This window comes from Pan troglodytes, chromosome 6 (genome assembly GCF_028858775.2).
Source record: "Pan troglodytes isolate AG18354 chromosome 6, NHGRI_mPanTro3-v2.0_pri, whole genome shotgun sequence".
NCBI classification, from domain to species: domain Eukaryota; kingdom Metazoa; phylum Chordata; class Mammalia; order Primates; family Hominidae; genus Pan; species Pan troglodytes.
The window spans coordinates 36827019-36846852 of NC_072404.2; the positions used below are offsets into that span (position 1 = coordinate 36827019).

The window sequence follows — 19834 nt, forward strand, 5'->3', positions numbered from 1 at the left end:
CGAATTCCCTTACAGTCCAGGTATCTGTAACACATCCCATTCCTGCCAGGCAAGCCTCCAGGCTCTATATTGTGTGACCTTGGAAAGTGTGTCGCCTTCTCTGGCCTCAGTTTCCCTATCTGCACCTTGGGAGGTGGGCTTTAAAGTCTATTTCAGGTCTGAAATGTTGTGTCTGTAACTAACTCTTCCTAAGGAGGAAACTAGATATAGATATGTGAATGGGTGTAGTGGCGGACCTGACCAGCCCCTGGAGGTGTGTGTGGGGGTCCCTACTAGGGTACCAGTGGACTCTGAACTGATCTTCATTTGACCAGTAAGAGAGGGCAGTGGAAGCATAGGGATGGAGTGCACCAACTTTGGAGCCAGACTGCTTGGGTTTACTTCCCAGCCCTACCAGGGACTTGCTGTGTGATTTTGGGGAAGTTGCTTAGCCTCTCTGTGTCAGTCACCTCTGCTATAGAATGAGCTAATGCTAGTAACTATTTCAGGCAGGTTAAATGAGTTAACACATGTTTATTGCTTGGAAGAGTGTCTGGCACATACTAAGCATTTAATAAATGTTAGCCATTAGTAAATAAAAGCACAGGAGGCCTGCTGTTCCCATTTTGATTGTGACACGGTGCTGTGGGGGTGGAGGTGACAGCAACAGGGTACAAAAAGTCTGAACACAAAGTGGTGAGATAATAATAATAGTTAACACATGTATAGCCCTTACTGAGTGCCAGGCTATAGTATGTACTCTATAGTTTATTTGTATAAATTTGCTGATGCCTCACTGTAACATCTATGAGATAGACATTAATATTATTCCCATTTTTCAGATGATAAAAAGAAGGCACAGAGAAGTTAAGCAGTTTTCCCAAGCTCCTAGGGCAAAAACCTCTGGCAAAATGGTCCCAAGTCTGTCATACTAAATGCCAGGAGGTGACTTTAATCATCCTCAAAAACTATCTGCCCCAACAGAGTCTGGACCTAAGAGAGAGAGCCAGGGAATATGGAGTGACCCATTTTCCCATCCTGAGCCACTTTTGTGGCTGGGCTGAAATCAATCCTCAGGGAGGGGAGAGATCAACCCTGGGCTGCAGTGGTGGGGCCTGGCCTGTCCCTTGAGGGTGTCACTAGCAGCTTGGGAGAGTCTGGAGGAGGAGGAGCCACTGGCAGGGCTGGGGTGGCCAACAAGTGAGGGGACGCATCTCAGAGGGACACTGCAGAGAAGCACTTGGTTTGGGGCAGGCAGCCTAAGTCTGTAAGCTCTGAGCGTTGTCCAGTGGGGGGCAGTGCAGGGTTGCGGTGGGGGCAGAAGTGCCTGGAGGGGCTGAAAGGATTACCGCCCAGAGAGGGGAGAGGCTGCGGGAGGTGATCCCTGAGGTCCCCAGTGGAGTCAAGGCCTGGGAGCTCCCAGGTTCTCTCTCTCCTCCTCTTTGCTGGCGGGGGCATCTGTGTCCAGTTGGGCAGGGGGTGGACTGTAATGGGTGTGGGGACCAAGAGAAGGTAACAGTGGGAATCAAGAACCCTGGGTCTAGTTCCAGAAGAGGCACCCTATTGAGAGTGCCCCAGCTCCCTTACCCTGGGTCACTGGGCTGGGGACACACTTGTCTCCTAGTAAGCAGCCTGGTGATGAAGCAGAGGGCTGGGGGTGGCTCGGGGCTGGGGCCTCTGCTGGAGCTTGTCTTCAGTCCGCCGCAGCGACAGCTGAGAAGCTGCCCTTCCCACAGCAGGGGCGAGGCCCCTGCAAGTCTGGGCATCCCTGCATGTGTGCGTGCATGTACACACATGCGCATGTGTGCCTATACCTGCACCCATATCTGAATCCAAATATGTCTTATTGCCTCTCTATAGCTGAATGCCTTTGCTGAGTGAGTGTGTGTAAGTGTGAATTGTTCTGTATATCTAGTCTGATATATGACATATCTGAATATCTGAATTGTCATGTGCTTATATCTGCACATATCTTTGTTCTGTGTGTGGTCCTCTATGTGTCTGTGAAGGAGTGTGTGTGTCTGTGAAGGAGTGTGTGTGTGTGGTGTGTGTGTGTGTGTGTGTGTGTGTGGTTGCCTGTCGGTCCCTGAAGGAATCTCCACCTTGTGTATCCCATCATGGGAGTTTGTATTGATACCTTCAAGTGGTGGCCCTGGGGATAAATGTCTCTCTTTGTCTCTGTAGGGTTGACATGTCTTTATGATCATCTCTGTGGACCTATTTCTGTGTATTTGTGTGTGTTTGTGTGTGAGAGAGAGAGAGAAAGAGAGAGAAACAGAATCAGAAATCCACCAGTCCTCAAAACACAAACTCACTCTCTGTCTGTTTGCTGCCACCGGCTCCCCCACCCCACCAGAGCTGTTCAAAATCCTAGTTCGTCTGTGCCAGCTCCCTGGGTTCTAATAAAGGTTAAAATAGAGGCTTTATAATTCTAGCTATACACGAGCATCACCTGGAGAACTTTAAACAACACTGCTGCCCGAACCACAGCTGAGAGCTTCTGATTCATTTGGGCCGGGGTAGTTGTGGAAAGCTCTGATGACTCTAGTGGGCAGCCCAGGTTTCATACTGGGGTCAGAGGTTAGGGCTTTGCTGGGGAAGCAGTGAGTATCTGCTAGGGGGCAGCCCAGTCCTAACGGGGGTAGTGCTGCTGCCACCTCAAGGTGTTGCTGGGAGCAAGGAGCTCTGTTTTCACCTTTTTGGCCTGAGGTCGCGGAAGGTGCAGGGAATTGACGCCTGATCTTGGAGGCTCTCTGCCTTGCAAGATCTGCCTGCAACACTCTGCTGGCCTAGAGAGATGGCCTGCAGCCTCTGTCACTGGTGCCAGACACTCCTCCCTCGCAGCCAGGCAAGTCAGGAGGGTTGTCTCTTTGCAGGCAGAGCCTTGGGTTCCCCAGGGCTGGTAGAAGTGACCAAGCCCTTTAGGGGCCACCAGTGCTAGGTCACGCCAGAGGCAGCCTGTGGCCACCAGGGACGTGGCAAGCCCTGGGAGCTGGTACAGAGACGGAAGCCTGAGTGCCTGGTAGAGATGGTGCCTCAGGGTGCCTAGAAGTGCTGAGGCCAGTGCTTGCCCAGCCTGCCCTGTCCTCCCTGACCCACAGGAGGAGGCTGGGCCAGTGTTGCCATGGCTCCCAGGCTTCTCGGAGCATCTCTTGGGATATCTGAGGCCTCCCTCCCCATCTCTGCATAATATGGGGAGATGGGGGCTCCCTCTTTTTGAGCCTTCCTGCAGCTGGTTGTATTTCTGCTTTTTGGATGCCTGCTTATCTCCAGCTTAAGCTTGGAGAGGCCCTGTGGGAGGCAAGGAGAGAGGGAGGGGACGTGGTTAGGCAGAGAGTGAGGGACACAAAGGCCCCTGGGGTGCAGCAGCTCTGCCTGCTGGTGGGGGGTGTGCAAAGACTAATGGTTGGGATGCACATGTAGGATTTGCTTGGGCCCCCCATGGCCTCCCGGGCCAGGCACCTGTGGGTTAGCAGTACCCTGATATGGGCCTACTCAATCTCTTTTATAATAATTTAATAGTAATAATAATTTTTAAATAACCATAACCATCATACAGCTGAACTGGAGCCTATTTAGCAGTGCCTGTTGACGGATGCTTTGCTGTCCCATTTTTTATTGTTGATGCTATTTTAAAGGATGCTGTGGTGAATGTGCTTGCATATGCTTCTTTTTGTCCAATTGCAAATATTTATCAGATGCAGAATTGCTGTGTTGTAGGGTATATGTCGTAATGATCAATTTTAGAAGCAGAGTATACTCTTCCCCTGGGAGCGTGCTGGGCTCTTGCAGCCTCCTTTTTTGACTCCCTGTAACCTGTCTCTCTGGTCCCCACCAGTGGCCCTAGTCCTTGCAGGCCTGCCCCCTTGGAGCTCCTGCAGCTCTGAGGCCTGAGCACATGCTTCACCTGTCACCGTGTTTTCCGTGTCATGGTTTAAGACTTCATCCCGAAGATGAAGTAGAGTGAGGTAGGGCAAAAAGTGGGTGTAATTGTTAGGGTACCAGGCCAGGCAGCTGGAACAAAGAGGCCTTTTAAGGGGGTAAATTAGCTAGAAGGTGGTTTCCCTCTGGTGTAACAGTCTGGAGCTAGGTGGGCCTCCAGGCAGGCTGGGTGACTGGGCTCCACGAGGTTGCTTGGCGATCCTGCCTCCTCTTGCAGCATTGCTCCCTACCCACTCAGATACGGTTCACGTCCACACTGTCAAAGTGGGGTTTGTTATTTGGGAAGGGTTAAAGAGCAAGAGCAGAGATCATGCCATGCCCTCATGCACAGAGGGTGCAGATGGGGCCACATGCTGCCACTCACATTCCATAAGTGCTAATAACTTCATCATGTGCCCACACCTCCAAGCAAGAGATACCAGGAAATATCATCTCTAGGTGAGCATGCATGTGCCAGCTAAAACTTTGTCACTGTGGAGGAGGGGGAAAATGCAAAGGTTTGGGGAGGCAATCCCTCTGTTGCCAAGGAGAAAGCCATTCCAGACCATGCCAGGAGACTGGTGGAGCTGAGCCAGTGTGTGCCCACAGTATCGCCAGCACCTAGCACAGACTGAGTGCCTAGCACATGTTTGCAGGGCAGAAGAAGAAAGAGCAAGACGGATGCCGGCAGGGAGGTGGGGTTATCCTTGGAGGCTGAGAGCTGTGCTACAGGGAGCTGGGGGAATAAGGAAGGGAGGTGGTCTTGCCCCCGGCCACTGCACTGGGCTCACAGGATTCACACCTTTCCTTCCTCTCTAGCCCAGAGACACATTGGGGCTGACCTGCCGCTGCTGTCAGTGGGAGGCCAGTGGTGCTGGCCAAGAAGTGTCATGGCTGGTGTCGTGCACGTTTCCCTGGCTGCTCTCCTCCTGCTGCCTATGGTAAGGGCCCAGGAACATCTCTCTGGGAGCCCCAGGCTCACCTGAGCCCCCGCTCCAGAGAACTCATGTTTTTTCTGTGCCCTCAGCTCAGCTCTTCATCTGGCTGGTATTTCTGCCAACACCACCACTGGGCCACCCAGTGCCTTTGTGTGAATCAGAAAAGACATGCCTTCCTCAAGACCCTGTACTGATTTGACCAGAAATGATTACAAAATTTACAAATCTTTATGATGGTAATGTGTGGCAACCTTTAGAGTTGCACAGTACACAACCTGCTCAACTGAATGCAGGAGCCCTGGTCAGGGCTGCAGAAGCCTCTTTCAATTTTCTCGTCACCAGCCCACAATGCCCTGCCAGGATAGAACTCAGAAGCCTGCCCCCTGCTCAGGTCTCTCCCTGAGTGAAGGTGGGGATGGGGAGTGAGCAGAGGAGGACTCCCAGGTTTTGGTCCCGCCACTCTACCTGAGAGTTCAGAGTAGCAGTGGGTGAGGCTGTCCTCAGAACCCTGGGTACCAGTCCTGCCTCTGGCCTGACTCACTGTGTGGCCATAGACAAGCCTGTCCCTTTCCCTGAGAACTGCCTGCACATCTGTGAATAGTAGGGATTGGACTGTGTCCCCAAAAATGGCCCTTGGCAACTCAAATGCCTTGTGACTGCCTCCACACTTGCTGACATCCCCCTGGGAACCATCCCTGCCCTGGGGTTTTGAGTTAAAGGGACGGCATTTGGGAGCAGCTGTCATGATAGCAGTGCGTGGGCTGTGAAGTTACTTGGTCCTGAACTTGAAGCCCATATCTGCTATTAACCAGTGGTATAACTTTGGGCTGGAGTTTCTTAACCTCTCTGAGCCCCAGTTTCTCCTTCTGTAAATAAGGGTGGCGAGTAGGCCCCACTAAATGGCAGCACTGCTCCTTAGCCTGCAGCTGCTGGGGGCACTTTCTTCCTGAGTCCCTGGAGAAGAGAGAAAATGAGCTTTCTCAGCCTGACTTCTCCCCTACCACTTGTTTTCTCCTCTAAACTGCAGTAGTAGCCTCGTGGCTGCTGGAGTCAGGCCTCCTGGGTTCGAATCCTGGCTTTTCAGCCTACTGAGCCATATGACTTTGAGCAAGTGACTTAACATCTCTGTACTTAAGTTTCCACATCAGTAAAATGGAAAATGATAAAAATAGTACTTCATAGTACTCTCCAGATCCATACACACACACACATATGACACTCAGAATAATGCATGCACAGAGTGAAGTGCTATATGCGTTTGCTAATATTATTATAAGATGTGGAAACTGAGACCCCAGGAGGGAGTGGGACCTGTCCAAAGCCACACATTGAGTTGGTGACTGAGAAGAGCCCTTATGGTATCTCTCAAGGTGAATGTCAGGGCCCCTGCTGGCCCTGACATCTCTTGTCACCCTCCTCTCTGCTTCTGCTCCCCACTCCCCCCAAGACACTGCCCCTGGGGCTTTGGTAGGAGAGCTTACAGATGGGCCTCCTACCCGCTCCCACCATCCATCCTGTGTTCTCCTACAGGCCCCTGCCATGCATTCTGACTGCATCTTCAAGAAGGAGCAAGCCATGTGCCTGGAGAAGATCCAGAGGGCCAATGAGCTGATGGGCTTCAATGATTCCTCTCCAGGTGAGCGGGGCAGCAGGGAGCATGCCACATCCCCAGTGCCAGCTTTTAGAACTGTTTTCCTGTGCTCAGGCTCGGCCAGTGAGTGGTCAAGGGTATGGGTTTCTGGGGACTTCAGAAGGCCCTCGAGAATACTGATGTCCTGGATCTGCTCTGGGCAATGATGCTGGGGTTGCTCTCCTCAAGGCTGATGTGGTCTGGATGCCTCACAGCTGTTCTGGGTGACTGGACATGGCTGCCTTCTCTCCCACAGGAGCTGGGATAGCACTGGTGCCTGAGCTGGGCAGTGGCTGTCAAGAGCTTGTTAGCAGGCAGCATGGGCCTGGTGGCAGCAGGGACACAGCTATTGCCTGTGGCTGAGCTGTACAGCACTTGGTCAACCCAGGGCAGGAAACGTGGGGTCCTTTCCCACCTCTTCTGCTCATTGCATCAGAAGCCAGAGAAGAAAGCAGCAGCAGGAACTTCAGTCTTGGAGACTTGGGTACAACGCTTCTCCTGGGGCTGCATTTGAGGAGGGTCCTGCTTCCCTCCACTGGAGGAAGCACACATTGCAGGACATTGAGCGTTCTTAGCCTCTCCCTCTAAATGCCCATAACGTCCCCGATCCCAATGACAACCACAAAATGCCTCCCAAGATTTCAAATGTCCCAAGGGAGTGGCACGATCCCTGGTAAGAACCAGTGGCCCCATCAAACCCCTCTCCTAACTCTCCATTGTGCAGATGGGAAGCTAAGGCTCACAGAGCAAAGGCGCCCTCAGCTCTTGGCCTCAGGGGAAGTTGGGGATTTAGGGGAGGGGGCATCACAGAGGCCTCTCCAACCTCACTTTTGCCTTAATCGTTGAAGGACTGGCTCCGTGCTGCCTAAGGGTAGGGCTCTCTGCTCAGGCTGGAGGGATTCATTTTCCTTCTGGATCCTCCTGGCTCCTCTGAGCACCATGTATTTAAGCACTTGATTAATCTGCAGCCCAGTTAAATGGAATGGTCCCACTGGACGGAGCTCCCCAGCCAGTTGCTTCTCAGTGAGCATTAACTGGTGAGGGAGCTACTCTGGACCGTGCCGGCCTTTGCCTCTGCTGAGCTCTTGCTCAGCCCTAACCAAGGTTGAACGTGGATTTGGGGCCCCACCAGTGAGGGAAACTGAGGCAGGGGGCCCAGCAGGGCACACAGTTGGAGGAGACCCAAAGAATATCCCAAGAATATCTGGTCCAAGTCTCTGTTTGGAGGATGGGACTGCCGAGCCCTGAGGGCAGGGATGGTGTGGATCACATGGAGGATCAGGCTGAGGTGGGTCTGGAACCCAGGTGTCCTGCTCCCAACCCAGGGTCATTGTTCCTGCATTGCGTGTCTCAGATACATTTGGGGTTGAGCGACAAAATCATCCAGGAGGGAAGAATAAAGGCAGGGGCTGGGGTCGGACAGGGACCTCGGTGTAAGCTGTGTGCAGTTTAATTGCACACCTGCTTGTTGAACTCTGGGCTGAGAGGGCAAGACAGGCCTGTCCACAGGGATGTCGTGGCAGAGACAAGGGAGATGGATGCCAGGCTGGAAATACAGCATCCATGGAAGGGCCAGGCCAGTCCTGGGGAGGAGGTCTCACCTGCAGGTGTCCTCAGGAGAGGAAGAGATGAGTTCTTTGTGGGAAGGATTCATATATTGAAACTGGATCCTTGCTTCTTAAACCTGGCTGCACATCTGAATCACTGGGGAACTTTCAGAAAAACGTACTCCAGCCACAATCCAAACCAATTAAATCAGAAGCTTGGGTCCGTCGTAGTCACCATAGTTTTTAAAAGCTCCCCAGGCAATTCTAATGAGAAGCTGGTGTTGAGAACCCTTGAGCTAGGCCCAAGGGATAAGTAGGCATTTGAAGGTGGTGGAGAATTGAGGGACAGACGAATGGGTGAACACTGTAGGCTGAGGAATCCACAAGAGGCAGGAGCCTGGTGTTTTTGGTAGTAGTGAGTAACCTCCTGTATTTGGAACTCAGTATTGGAGCAGATGGGTTGGGCTATTGAGGGGGCATGGCTGAGGGCCCAGGGAGCAGATATTGTGTATTTCATGTCATCTCCACTGGAGATGAAGGTGGGGGAAAACAGTGGCCGGCTCCCACTGAGCTGGCATCTCTGCAACTGCCCCAGGGGCTCCACTTGTGCCCTCTCAGGGACCTTGTGAGTCAGGGCTGGCCATAGGAGGTCAGGGTGTGAAGGATTCTCCAAGAAGTGAGTGAATAGGTCTCCTTTAACCCTGTCCAGATGGGAGAGGAGGCTGCACCCTCTCACGATCTGCTAAGGAGAGGGTCCCTCATCTATCCCTACTCGTCCCCTCCCTTGAATCATAGGGTGGGGCTTTATAAAACAGAGCTGAGCTAATTAAGCAGAAGCAAAGGGCAGCCATTAGGTGGGAAAGGGGAAAAGAGTAAAGGCCCAGTTGGACCACCAACTCCATGGCCCTTTCCTGCTCTGGGCCTCAGGAGCTTCTCTTTTAAAATGAGTGGGGTGGGGTGGATCATGTTAATAGCCAGACCCTCTATAGACTTCCTGTGTGCCAGGCTCTGTGCCAGCACTTCATTCTATCACCACAGCAGCTGGAGGGTGGGGGTGGGTCTCTTATGACCCCTATTTTATAGATAAGTGAACTGAGGCACAAGGAGGTACTTTGCTTAAGGACATAGTCCATTAAGAGGCAGAGGCAGCCTGTACCCTCAACTGCCGGGATGCACCACCTCTAAAGAGTGACATGCTCTGGGTCCCAGCCCCCCCTCCGGGCGCAGCACCAGCCATGGGATCTATGAAGGGCCCTTAACACCTTAATTTTCATGTCTGAAAAATGGAGGAAAAACGATACCTACCACATAGGATTATTGCATTAAGTGATAAAAGCCTGTGAGAAGTGCTAAGGACAGCGTATGGCATTTGCTAAGCACTTAACTAAGACACTGTAGTTATTAGGAGCTGTCATCTTGGAGTGTTGGGGGTTTCCAGGGCTCCCACCTTCTGCTAGATCCCCGTTCTTCTGGGGAGTAGAGAGACATCTCTAGGAAGCAGGTCAGTGCCACTTGGAACAATCCTGGAAGCCTCTCTGGAAGAGCAGGGGAGAAGTTAGGGAGCAGATCTGGGCTTCAGAGGGCAGATGGAGAGTACAGGAAGGTGGAGAGAAGCATTCCGCTGGGGAAGGGTGGAAAGGGAGCAGTGAGTAAGGTGGGTGGGCACTGTAACAGCCAGCACTTCAAGGCGGGCACTGGGTTCTCTGTCTCTCTCTCTCTCTCTCAGACATGCACGCATGTGCACACACACACACACGCACAAGAACGCATTTAACCCTCACCAGCCTATGGGCTGGGTAGAGTTTTACCCCCACTTAACAGATGAGGCTGCTTAGACACAGAGACGTTAGGTTGCTTGTCTCTTACCTAGTAAACCCCTCAGCCGGGAAGGTGGAGCCAAGGTGTGCATGTGGATGGTTCTGAAGTCCGTGCCTTCACCCCTGGGCTGCATTTGCTGCTCAGAAGAGGAGTGAGGAGACGCCCTGGCCCTCAGCTTTCCCCTTGTCAGGGTGAAAGGTCATACAGCAGAGGCAGTTGCAATGAGGCTGGAAAGAGGCCTTGGGAGACAGGGACCCTGAAATGTGCTCCAGGTCCACCCTTTTCTTAGCTATGAAAAGGCCAAAGGGTGTTTGTGTTTCTAAGGCCCAGGAGAGAATGAGGTCTCGGCCTCTAATGACTTGCTTGGGAAGGAGAGGGGCAGGCCAGGGTGAGGGGAGGCCCCTGGGGAAGCTGTCCTGAGAAGCAGTGTCCATCTTGCTCACTTTGAGGCTGTTGTCTGAAGAGCTTGCCCTGCAGGCTGAGGTTGGGGGACTCCCCTCAAGGGGCCTCAAGTTCAGGGATAGCATTGACCTTGCTGTCACTCACCAGGGGAGGCCTTACTTTTCCCCCATTGCACCTTCAAGAACCTCTGGCCTGCTCTTAGGGGTACCCTGGCTGGAGCGGGGCTTCTTGGCTCCAAATTAAACACACTTGTGAAAGATGGGCCTCTACCCCTCTCATCATACCTGCAGCACTGTAGAGCTCCCAGGAGCATTTAAAGGTGCTGATGTCCAGGCCCCTCTCCAGACCAAAGTCCTCAGCATTTGGGTCGGGGGGGTCCATGCAGATCTGTGTTAAAAGCCTCCAGGTGATTCTAAAGTGTACCCAGGTTTGAGAACCACTGGCCAGAGCACAGCATCCACCAGGGAACTCAAGTGATCTCAGGCAGAGAGCAGCCCCTCAGGGCCCAGATAAACCAGGCTGGGGAGCTCACTACTAGCTGAGTCAAATCTGAGCGTACCAAAGAATCGACATCTGTGCGTTGTGTTATTAATCCGTGCCAGTCCTCCTGCTGCATTTCTTTCCTGCACCTTCCCTGCCCGGGTGGTCCCCAAGCACACACGCCATGCACAGAATGCTGGCCAAAGGTCAGCTGATGTCCTTGAAACACACTTGAAAAAGGAAACCTGGCAGCTTGTTCCAATGCCTGTTGAGTGTAAACTCACAACAGTGTCTTTTATCTAGGTTTAATATACTTGTATATATTTTGTGTGTCTCTCATAATTTTTTAAATCTAGTAATATGAGTCAATTGGAACAAGAGCCCTGATCTGTTAGTTGAATTATGTCTGTGGCACTGTGTGTGTGGCTGGGGGGCTCCAGGGGGATCCAGGAAAGTACTTGTTTCCTTCAAGCCCCTGCTCCTCACTGGTCCTGGGACCTCTACCCTAAAGAGAACCTAGGATGGTGCTGTGCAGAGTGGCCTTCAGAGTGGTAGCCAGGAGACAGATGCACTGAGGGGAGGCACCCATGGTAGCAGGCAGCTTAATGGGGGTGAAAAATAGAGCCCAGAGAGGTGGCCGTGGGGAGTGAAAGCAAGCTTGCAGCCTGCCTTGCATTGTTTGCAAAATCCTTCGCATGTTTTAAAGGTGTTTATTGAGGAGAGGAGGGGGTTTGGAGACATAGTCATTTTGTCCCTCATTCCAAACCCCCAAATGCTAATGGGATTTGAGCCAATACCAAGTTGGCTCTGTCATATGATGCCCACAGAGGCTGAGGCCAGAGGTGGTGGTCATTGGCCAACCACACTGGGGGCCAGAGCCAGCTCTGGGGTGGGACCCAGGTCTGTTATCTCAGACAGGGAGTGCCCTTTCTCCCACAGTGCTCTTGTGACCAGAAGGGAGGGACAAAGGACGCCTGTACCTGGGAATTGGCATCTCCAGGCCACACAGCCCCCAGGCTCCGTTCCTTCTGCAGTCTGCCTGCCCAGAATGAGACCAGCGAGCATCTCCTCTTTGCAGGGCTGCAGGTTTTCATCAGCCCAGAAACCTTCCCTGCATCTAAGCAGGGTTGGTCGGTGTGGTCCTCCATGGGGGTCCCCACACTCTAGTGGAGGAGGAAGAGGAGGCCTGTGGTGGCCATGGCAGAGGCAGCAGAGAGCAGACTTGGAGGGAGGAGGGAAAGGCCTGCTCATTGCTATTCTGACCTGGTCTCAGAGGCCTGCCCAGGGCACCAAATGCCTTGAACCAGTCCTCTCTACCTTCAATAGAGGGGAGAGGCCAAGAGGAGGGAAGCACATCAGGGCTGGGCCCAGGCTTCCCCATCCTTAGAGCAGGAGGAGCTTCTTGTCTGGGCCTCTCAGCTGCTCTGAGACTCAAAAGGCATCAAGCCTGAGGAAAGGGTGGTGTCTGCAGGGACCCTCATGCTGAGGAACTTACATGCTGTCTGACACAGGGTGTCACTTCTATCCAAACTTGTGTCTTCGTGAAGTCTGGTCATTCTAAAACTTGAATATCAGATCTTCTGTTAAAACACAGATTGCTGGGGCCACCCCCAGAAGTTTCTGATTCAGTAGATCTGGATGAGGCCTGAGCATCTGCATTTCCAGCAAGTTCCCAGGTGGTGTTGCCGGTCTGTGGTCCATATCTTGAGAATCACTGACTTCCAAAGGGGAGGGTGGCATCTTTAGTCCTATGCCACCCCCAGCACTCAGCTCACAGTGGGATCCTCATTTCATGGAACAGAAACATTGGCCGTAAAGTAAATTTTGGTAAATTGAATTGTTTTTACCCTTAGATTGCATGCTAAAATGGGGACCTTGTTCTAACAATACCTGGGCATCCTCAGGTGGCTTCTCAAAGGGAGGACCACAGCTTTGCCTGAGTCTCTTTGGTGCCCTGCTCTATGGAGTTTTGAACACTGTGGAACTGGACAAAATCATCACCATGACAACCCAGGATTAGCTCCTTATTTTGTTCCAGACAAAAGCTAATAGCTTATGCGTTCTCTTTCAGTCACTCTGCCTGAGTGGATCCCTTTCCTCCTGCTCTCACACTTCACTGCCACTCCTGGGCACTTTATAAGGTCTTAGGTGGAAGCAGCTAGGGAGAGTGTACACAGCACTCCCCGACCCACCCCTGGGCCTGAATTCCTCTCCCCATGTCCCCCAATGGGGGCCTATACACAGATGGAGCCACGAGGCTTGGAGTGCTGTCAGGAGTGGAGAGGTCTCACAGAGAACAGGATCTGTTCTCATTTTCAACCTCTGGAGGAGGAAGCGGAGGACGGGAACTTGGCCTGGGCTGCACTCGGCCATCTCCTCCCTGAAACATGTTTTCCTGGCTGCTGTGTCCCTTGCCTGTCCTGGTTTTCTTCCTCAGTCTTCTTTGCCAAGGCCTTTTCTAAATGCTGGCATTTCTGTTGGGGCCAGGCCTATTCTCTCCTGTTTTCTTCCCTGATCTTTGCTCTCTCACTAGACAAACCATCCGTGTCCGTGGACTAAATAGTATCCCTGTGCTGCCTACTCCCTGCCCTCTTCTCCAGTTGCTACTTCTCTAGACTCCAGACTTTTTTCCAGCTGCCTACTTCGACAGCTGTCTCCTCTTGGCTCTTAGCAGCATCTCAAACTGAACATACCCCAGACTAAGCTCTTGCTTTCCAACTTGCCTAATTCCAACATCTGGTTCTCACCTGGCCCTTTCCACTGTGGTAAATGATCCATCCATCCATCCATCCATCCACCCACCCATCAATCTACTTGTTCATCCAGACACTGAAGCCAGAAACCTGGGAGACATCCTTGGTACCTCTCTCCCCTGCACTGTGTTGGCCTCGACTCTGCAGCAGTAACAAATCAATCTTAAAATCTCAGAAACTTAGCACAGTAACATTTCTTGTGTGCATGTATCATAGGCCAGTGTGATCAGCAGAGGTAGGAGGTGGAGCTCGACTTCACACAGTCATTCAGGGATCCAGGTTTCTACCATCTTGGAACACTGCTACTCTTAACATGTGGCCTTCAAGGGTGGTCCAGAGAAGGAAGAGAGGCAGGCTGTGGAAGCTTATGAGGGACATTTTAGAGGTGGATTCTGCACTTCCACCCTCTCACCATTGGCGTGCCCTCAGTCATGTGATGTGGGTGAGCACTAACCGTCTTTTGCAGACTTGCCAGCCAGGTCCAGCCAGTGTGTTGCCAAGCCCTGTCAACTCTGCTCCCGACTCTGTCCCACACAGGACTCCTCTCCAACTCTGCTGCCATTGCTCCAAATCAAGCTTTTTCATCTCACCCCTAGACTATAGCCATGTCCTAACAGGCTTCCCCATGTCTGCATGTCTGCTATTGGACTATATAATCTTCCCCACACAACCAAATCCAAGTGTGACTCCTTATCTTAAAGCCTCTCTGTGGTAGGTCGAATAATGCCCCCACCCCACCCTGAGAGGCCCACATCATCCTAATCCCTGAAACCTGTGAATATGTTACTTTACATAACAAAAAGAACTTTGCAGAGGGAATTAAGGATCTTGAACTGAGAATTTTATCCTGGGTTATTTGGGTGGACACAGAATAATCACATGGGTCCTTATAAGTGAAAGATGGAAGCAGGAGAATCAGAGAAGAGAGACTTGAGGATGCAAAGCTGCTGGTTTCAAAGAGGGAAGAAGGGGCCATGGGCCCAGGAACGTGGGTGGCCTCTTAAATCTGGAAAAGGCAAGGAAATGGATTCTCCCCAGAACCTCCAGATGAAATGCAACCCTGCTGACACCGTAATTTTAGCCCAGTGAGACCCATTTCAGACTTCTGACCTGCAGGAATATAAGATGATGAGTTGTGCCATTTTAAGACAGTAAGTTTGCTTACAAACTTACAGCAGCAGTAGGGAATGAGTACACCATCCAGTGTCATCTCTAAACATTGAGCATAAAAATCTAAAATTATTAACACAACCCACTGGACTAAGAGCTCTGTGAAGGCAGAGACTGGGCCCTTTCTATTCACTCTTGTATTGCTCTGCATTGTCTGACTCGGTATGTCTTGAATAAACGAGTAATTAAGAGAGAGAGGGAGAAGAAAGTGGGAAGAAAAAAAGATAAAAGGAGGAGGGGGAGAAGAACGACAAAAGGCATCTTGAAATCTTCCAGTCTCAACAAAATTTAGCATTGTTGAGACTGGAGTGTGGAACATATGGGTCTGTAGAAGCTGGACGTACTGTGTGTGAGTGGAAGGAAAATCAGTTGCTGTTTTTAGTTAGAAAAACCCAAGGCTGTCTCAGGAGCCCAACTCCCATCCTCCCAAGCTCCAGGGAAAGGGGCCTGGGAGGATTCAGCTCCAATCCGCTGAGGCCAGAGCAATTTCCATTCAAAAGAGGAGAGGAGGTGGGAGCCTGCTGGGTCCTCCCATCTGTGCTGGGCTGGGAGGTGGTAACTGCAAGAGAAATGGGCACCAGGGCATTCTGGGGAGCCCCAGGGAGGCAGCTGTGAGTCTCTTGAGACCCCAGCAATGCAGGCTAGAGGGCTGGATGGAGGCCTTCGAGCTCTCGATAGGGTCAGGGACATTGTCTTTGGGTCCTGGGGTCCTGAGGTCTCATTCTAGGTTTCCCACCTGCCCTGGTACTATACGAATTGTCTTTAGGACTCTAGAGGGGGCTCAGGCTGGGGACATAAGGGTTACCAGGAGGGCTTTGAGAGCTGTGGCAGATGCGTCCTGAGAGCTCCCAGGCCCCGGCCTGGGGTGGGGCACCTTAGCAGATGCCCTTTAGGCAGCTGTAGCTGCCCCAGCCATCCTCTGTGCACCAGTAGGTCCTGGGTGAATCTCTGTTCCAGATTTGAGCTCTGGTCACTCAAAGCTGGGAGCTCACAGAGACACTCAGTTGTCCCTGTGCACATAGGAAACGTGAATCATGGTGGAGGGGGCGGTGACTGGCCTGAGTCACAAGTGAGCCTGTGGCGGAAGGAAATCAGAACTCAAGTTTTAGGGCTTCCGGTGCTAATGCTGAGTAGACACCTGCCGTTTCCCCTCACTCTATCCTCAAACATCAATTTCACAGCTTTGTCTTTTTCTCCACCACTGGCCCTGGTGCATAGATGGTCCCTGGCACAAGGTAGGCACTCAGTAAATAGTTGTTAAGAGAATGCATCCCCTGTCCTGCTGCCAACATGAGAGCCCCCTTCTCCCCTTGTGCCACCCGCCCGACCTCTGCAGCCCTCCTCGCCCTCAACACTCATGACCCTGCTCATTCTCTCTGAAGTGGCCCTGTGACCTCGGCAGTGTCAGCTGGCAGCAGCAGCTGGCTGTGCCTGAGCCTAATGTTCTCCATTAAGGGAACATCTGTTGGCTGGGGCATGGGCCAGACGCAGCCACGCTCCACGGCCGTTCCATGGTCAACATGGGCTGCTGTAGCCAAAGATGTGCTATTGGGTCTCTTTCAAGGACATGATGTCACAGCCAAGCACATGCTGGCTAGATGTCCTCTGCTAATGGTTACACAGGAATTATTGATGACTGGCCTACTGCTATTAGACCTGATACCCAGCTCCCCTCATCTGGCCTTTAATGTCTTTGCCTTCTTGGGTTATTCTTCTCAGAGCTTTCTATGGTACATCTGGTTCCCAAACTCTGTCTTTCCATGAGCAGGATGCTATGGGCCAATGTGACTGGGTGCGAACTCCAAAATAGCCGGGTGTGAATTCTGAGAGACAGGATTTTCTCCGTCTAAAAGCTGTGGATACCTTCTGGTCCAAATAGCACTCAAGCGTCACAGACCCCAACAGAGACTGTGAGCTCATGGCGCCTGCTCCAGGCCCCTCCTCTTCCCAGCACCTTCCCAGGGGTCCTCTGGACCTGTCAGCAGCCCTCCCCCAGGCCATCTCACCTTGCAGGTCCCTGCTTTACCTCCCTGCCTATGGAGGCCTCTCGGGGCAGTGGTTCCCATGGACACCTAACTGGGATAATGAAATTAATGATTCTGTCGGCAGTGAACAGGCATTGAATGAGCCTGGCTCTGTTCTGAGAGCTTTGCGCGTATGAACTCATTAATCCTCACAGCAGCCCTGTGAGGCGGGCACTGTCGGTCACCTACTGTCCCTGACATGGCACAGAAGCCCTCTCCATAGCCTTCCTTTATGATCCCCTAAAAGCTGCAGGCCTCTTTCCTGCAACTCTCCTCTGCTGCCTGGCGCTCCACACTCCTGCCTCCCCACCATCCTCTGCCACTCTCTCCTGCTCACATCACTACCTGTGCTTCCTCTGCCCACTCCATAAATATGGGTTCTCCAGGGTTCCTTCCTCCATGCTCTTCTCACTTTATGTCCCTTCTCAAAGTGAGCTGTCTCATCCCATGGCCTCAATCACTACCCACAGGCTGGAAGGAAAATGAGTGGCAGGGCCATAGGTAGGGTCGTAAATACCATGTTAAGGATTGAGGGTGCTAAGAGCCCAGAAAGCGTGGGATTGTTGGTGGGGGGCTTGTGACATGGCCAGATATTCATTTTGAAAAGCTTCTGGTCATAGCTGTGTGGGGTTTGTGTACCTGTGGTCTCAGTGAGGGGTCCTGAGCCTCTTCACTGAGTAGGGTGAAGGGATAGAGAGTGGGGCATGGATTTCACAAGGTTTCAAGGTAAAACCAGCAAGGGCTTGATCAGGAGCACTAAAGGGAAGGAGCTGAAGTGGGGTGACTCCCAGGTTGCCAGCTGGGGCTGGAACAGGCAATCAGGTTTGGGCAGGAGATGCTGCACTGAGTCTTGGACTGCTGTGTTTGAATCATCTTTGGTTCTTCAAGGTGGGGGTGTCCAGCAGGCAACTAGCTGTGGGCTCTACCCTCACAGAGTGGACAGGACAGAGTTGTCCACATGAAATTCTGTAACATCCATGAGCAGGGTGAGCTCATCCAAGGTGGGCAGGGTGGGCGGCCAAAGGCAGGACAGCTACCAGCACCTGCATTCGGTCAGGGCTGCAGGGTGGGACCCAGTAAGGGCTGAAATTGTTCCTTGGATTTGGCAGTGAAGAGGTCGCTGGTGACCTTGGTGAGAGGTGTTTCAGCAATTGTGGGAGGACGGAGTCAGAGAAGCAGGGATGGAGCAGGAAGAGGTGGTGTCAGGCAGTGCGAGGAACTCTACAGAGGCTGGCAGGGCTAGAAGGAGAGGCAGGCACGGGGGAGACGGGAGCCGCTGGGCCCCTAGACCTGAAAATCTGGTCACAAAGCTTGACAGTTTCCTCTTCCTTGCAGCTCATGTCCAATGAGGCACCAAATCTTGGGGATTCCTCAACACCTCTCAATTCGTCTGTCCCTTCCTCTCCATCAGTCTGGAGATGCTGTGGGGGCCTCTGCAGCAGTCCCGGCCTCCACCTCTTCTGGTTCCGGGTCCTTTCACAATTCTTGCTTGGCACGTGCAGGCTTCTGCCTGGCTGGCTTTCCCCTCTTCTCCAGCTGACGAATTTGTGTCCCCTGCTGGGCCTGCCTTGGGAGTAGGTCGGGGGAGTGGAGCAGCAGCCTTAGACCAGCCTGTTCCTGCCCCTCCCCTTAGGGCGGATGGGGGGCCCTGCTGAGGGGGTGGATCTGAAGTGGGATCCTCAGTGGTGGCTGAAGAGGGGCTAGGGTGGGCACGTGGGAGAGGCTGCTGCAGAGACCCCTGCATCTCAGCATCTCATTCCTAGGGATCCAGCCCTGGCCTGCTGTGTCTCCCCTCCCCACACTCCTGTGATGTTGTGCAGCTGTGGGGCTGTGGGTCTTCGGGGGTGTGGGGCGGTGTAAAAACAGGTGAGGGCTCCCTCCTTCCCGACCCAGGAGCTCCTGAAGTGCCTTGCGTCTCCATTCCTGTTTGAGGGATATTACCGGTACAGGGCTGAGCCCTCCCTCAGACTGTAGGCCTTGCCTTTCCTCTCCTAAACCACTCCCGGCCCCCTGCAAGGGCCTGGCTTGTAAGCCGTGGAGCACACCTCAGTGTGTGTATATATAAGTGTGGGTGTGTGTGTGTACATGTGTGATGTGTGTGTAGTGTGTATGATGTGTGTGTGGTGCATGTGTGAGTGGTGTGTGGTGTGTGTATGTGGTGTTTGTGATGTGTGTGTAATGTGTGTGTGATTGTGTGGTGTATGTGGCATGTGTAGTGTGTGTGGTGTATGTGTGATGTGTGTTGCTGTGTGGTGTCTGTGATGTATGTGTAGTGTGTGTGTGTGATGTGTGCGGTGTCTGTTGTGTGGTGTGTGTGTGATGTGTGTTTGTTAGTGTTGTGTGTGTGTTGTGTGTGTAGCATGTATGTTGCTGTGTGTGGTGTCTGTGGTGTGTGTGGTGTGTATGTTGGTGTGTGTGATGTGTGTGGTGGTGTGTGTGTATGGGTGTGTGTGGCTGGCCCCTCTCACCATGGCTGTCTTACCCACAGGCTGTCCTGGGATGTGGGACAACATCACGTGTTGGAAGCCTGCCCATGTGGGTGAGATGGTCCTGGTCAGCTGCCCTGAGCTCTTCCGAATCTTCAACCCAGACCAAGGTGGGTTTAGCCCAGTCTCTTTAGGCCACGCTGGCCTAGCCTGCTCCCCAAATTCGGCCCCAGGCAAGCACCAAGGACAGGGAGGCCACCCTGTGGGCAGACAGTCCCTGCTCCTGAGCTCACATGTGGTGTGGGGGATGAAACCACAGACACTTGCACACACGGGGACACAGGTACACATGGGAACCGTCGTTGTGGATGAAAGCAAGGCTGTGCCCTCACGCGTGGGATCCATGCCAGCTGTCACTCACCCTCCAGCCCAGGCCCCTGTCTGTCAGCTGGGTATGTGGCCCGGTGGCCCCCTCCCAGGGTGCTTCTGTGAGGGTAATGTGAAGCGATGCTGTGGACGCCACTTAGCACAGGACTTGGCACGCTTTGAATGTGCAGTAGTAAATGTTAGCTGGGATAATTGTCACCATCCTCCCACAGCCACAGATCCTCAGCGCCCAGTGGGAGGCATGGAGAGAGACGCGCATGTAGACACCCCCCTCAGGCAGAATGAGACGCGTGGGGAAGGCAGCTGGACACAAGACACCCACGTCCACATTCAGAGCCACTTAGACGCAGGCACAAGGC

The 19834-nt window shown here is 52.8% G+C and overlaps 1 protein-coding gene across 9 annotated transcripts in view; it reads left to right on the plus strand.

Annotated features, from left to right (window-relative positions):
* Positions 1–19834, plus strand: part of ADCYAP1R1 (ADCYAP receptor type I) — a 127037-nt gene that overhangs the window by 74424 nt on the left and 32779 nt on the right. For 8 of the 9 annotated variants that reach the window (XM_016958684.4, XM_016958683.3, XM_016958687.3 and 5 more), the window contains 3 exons: positions 4720–4841; positions 6369–6474; positions 19151–19258. In XM_016958684.4, the coding sequence (XP_016814173.1) occupies positions 4791–4841; positions 6369–6474; positions 19151–19258 (265 nt within the window). In that variant the 5' untranslated portion in view covers positions 4720–4790. The remainder of the gene's footprint in view (positions 1–4719; positions 4842–6368; positions 6475–19150; positions 19259–19834) is intronic. The other variant, XM_024357782.3, reaches the window with a different exon arrangement.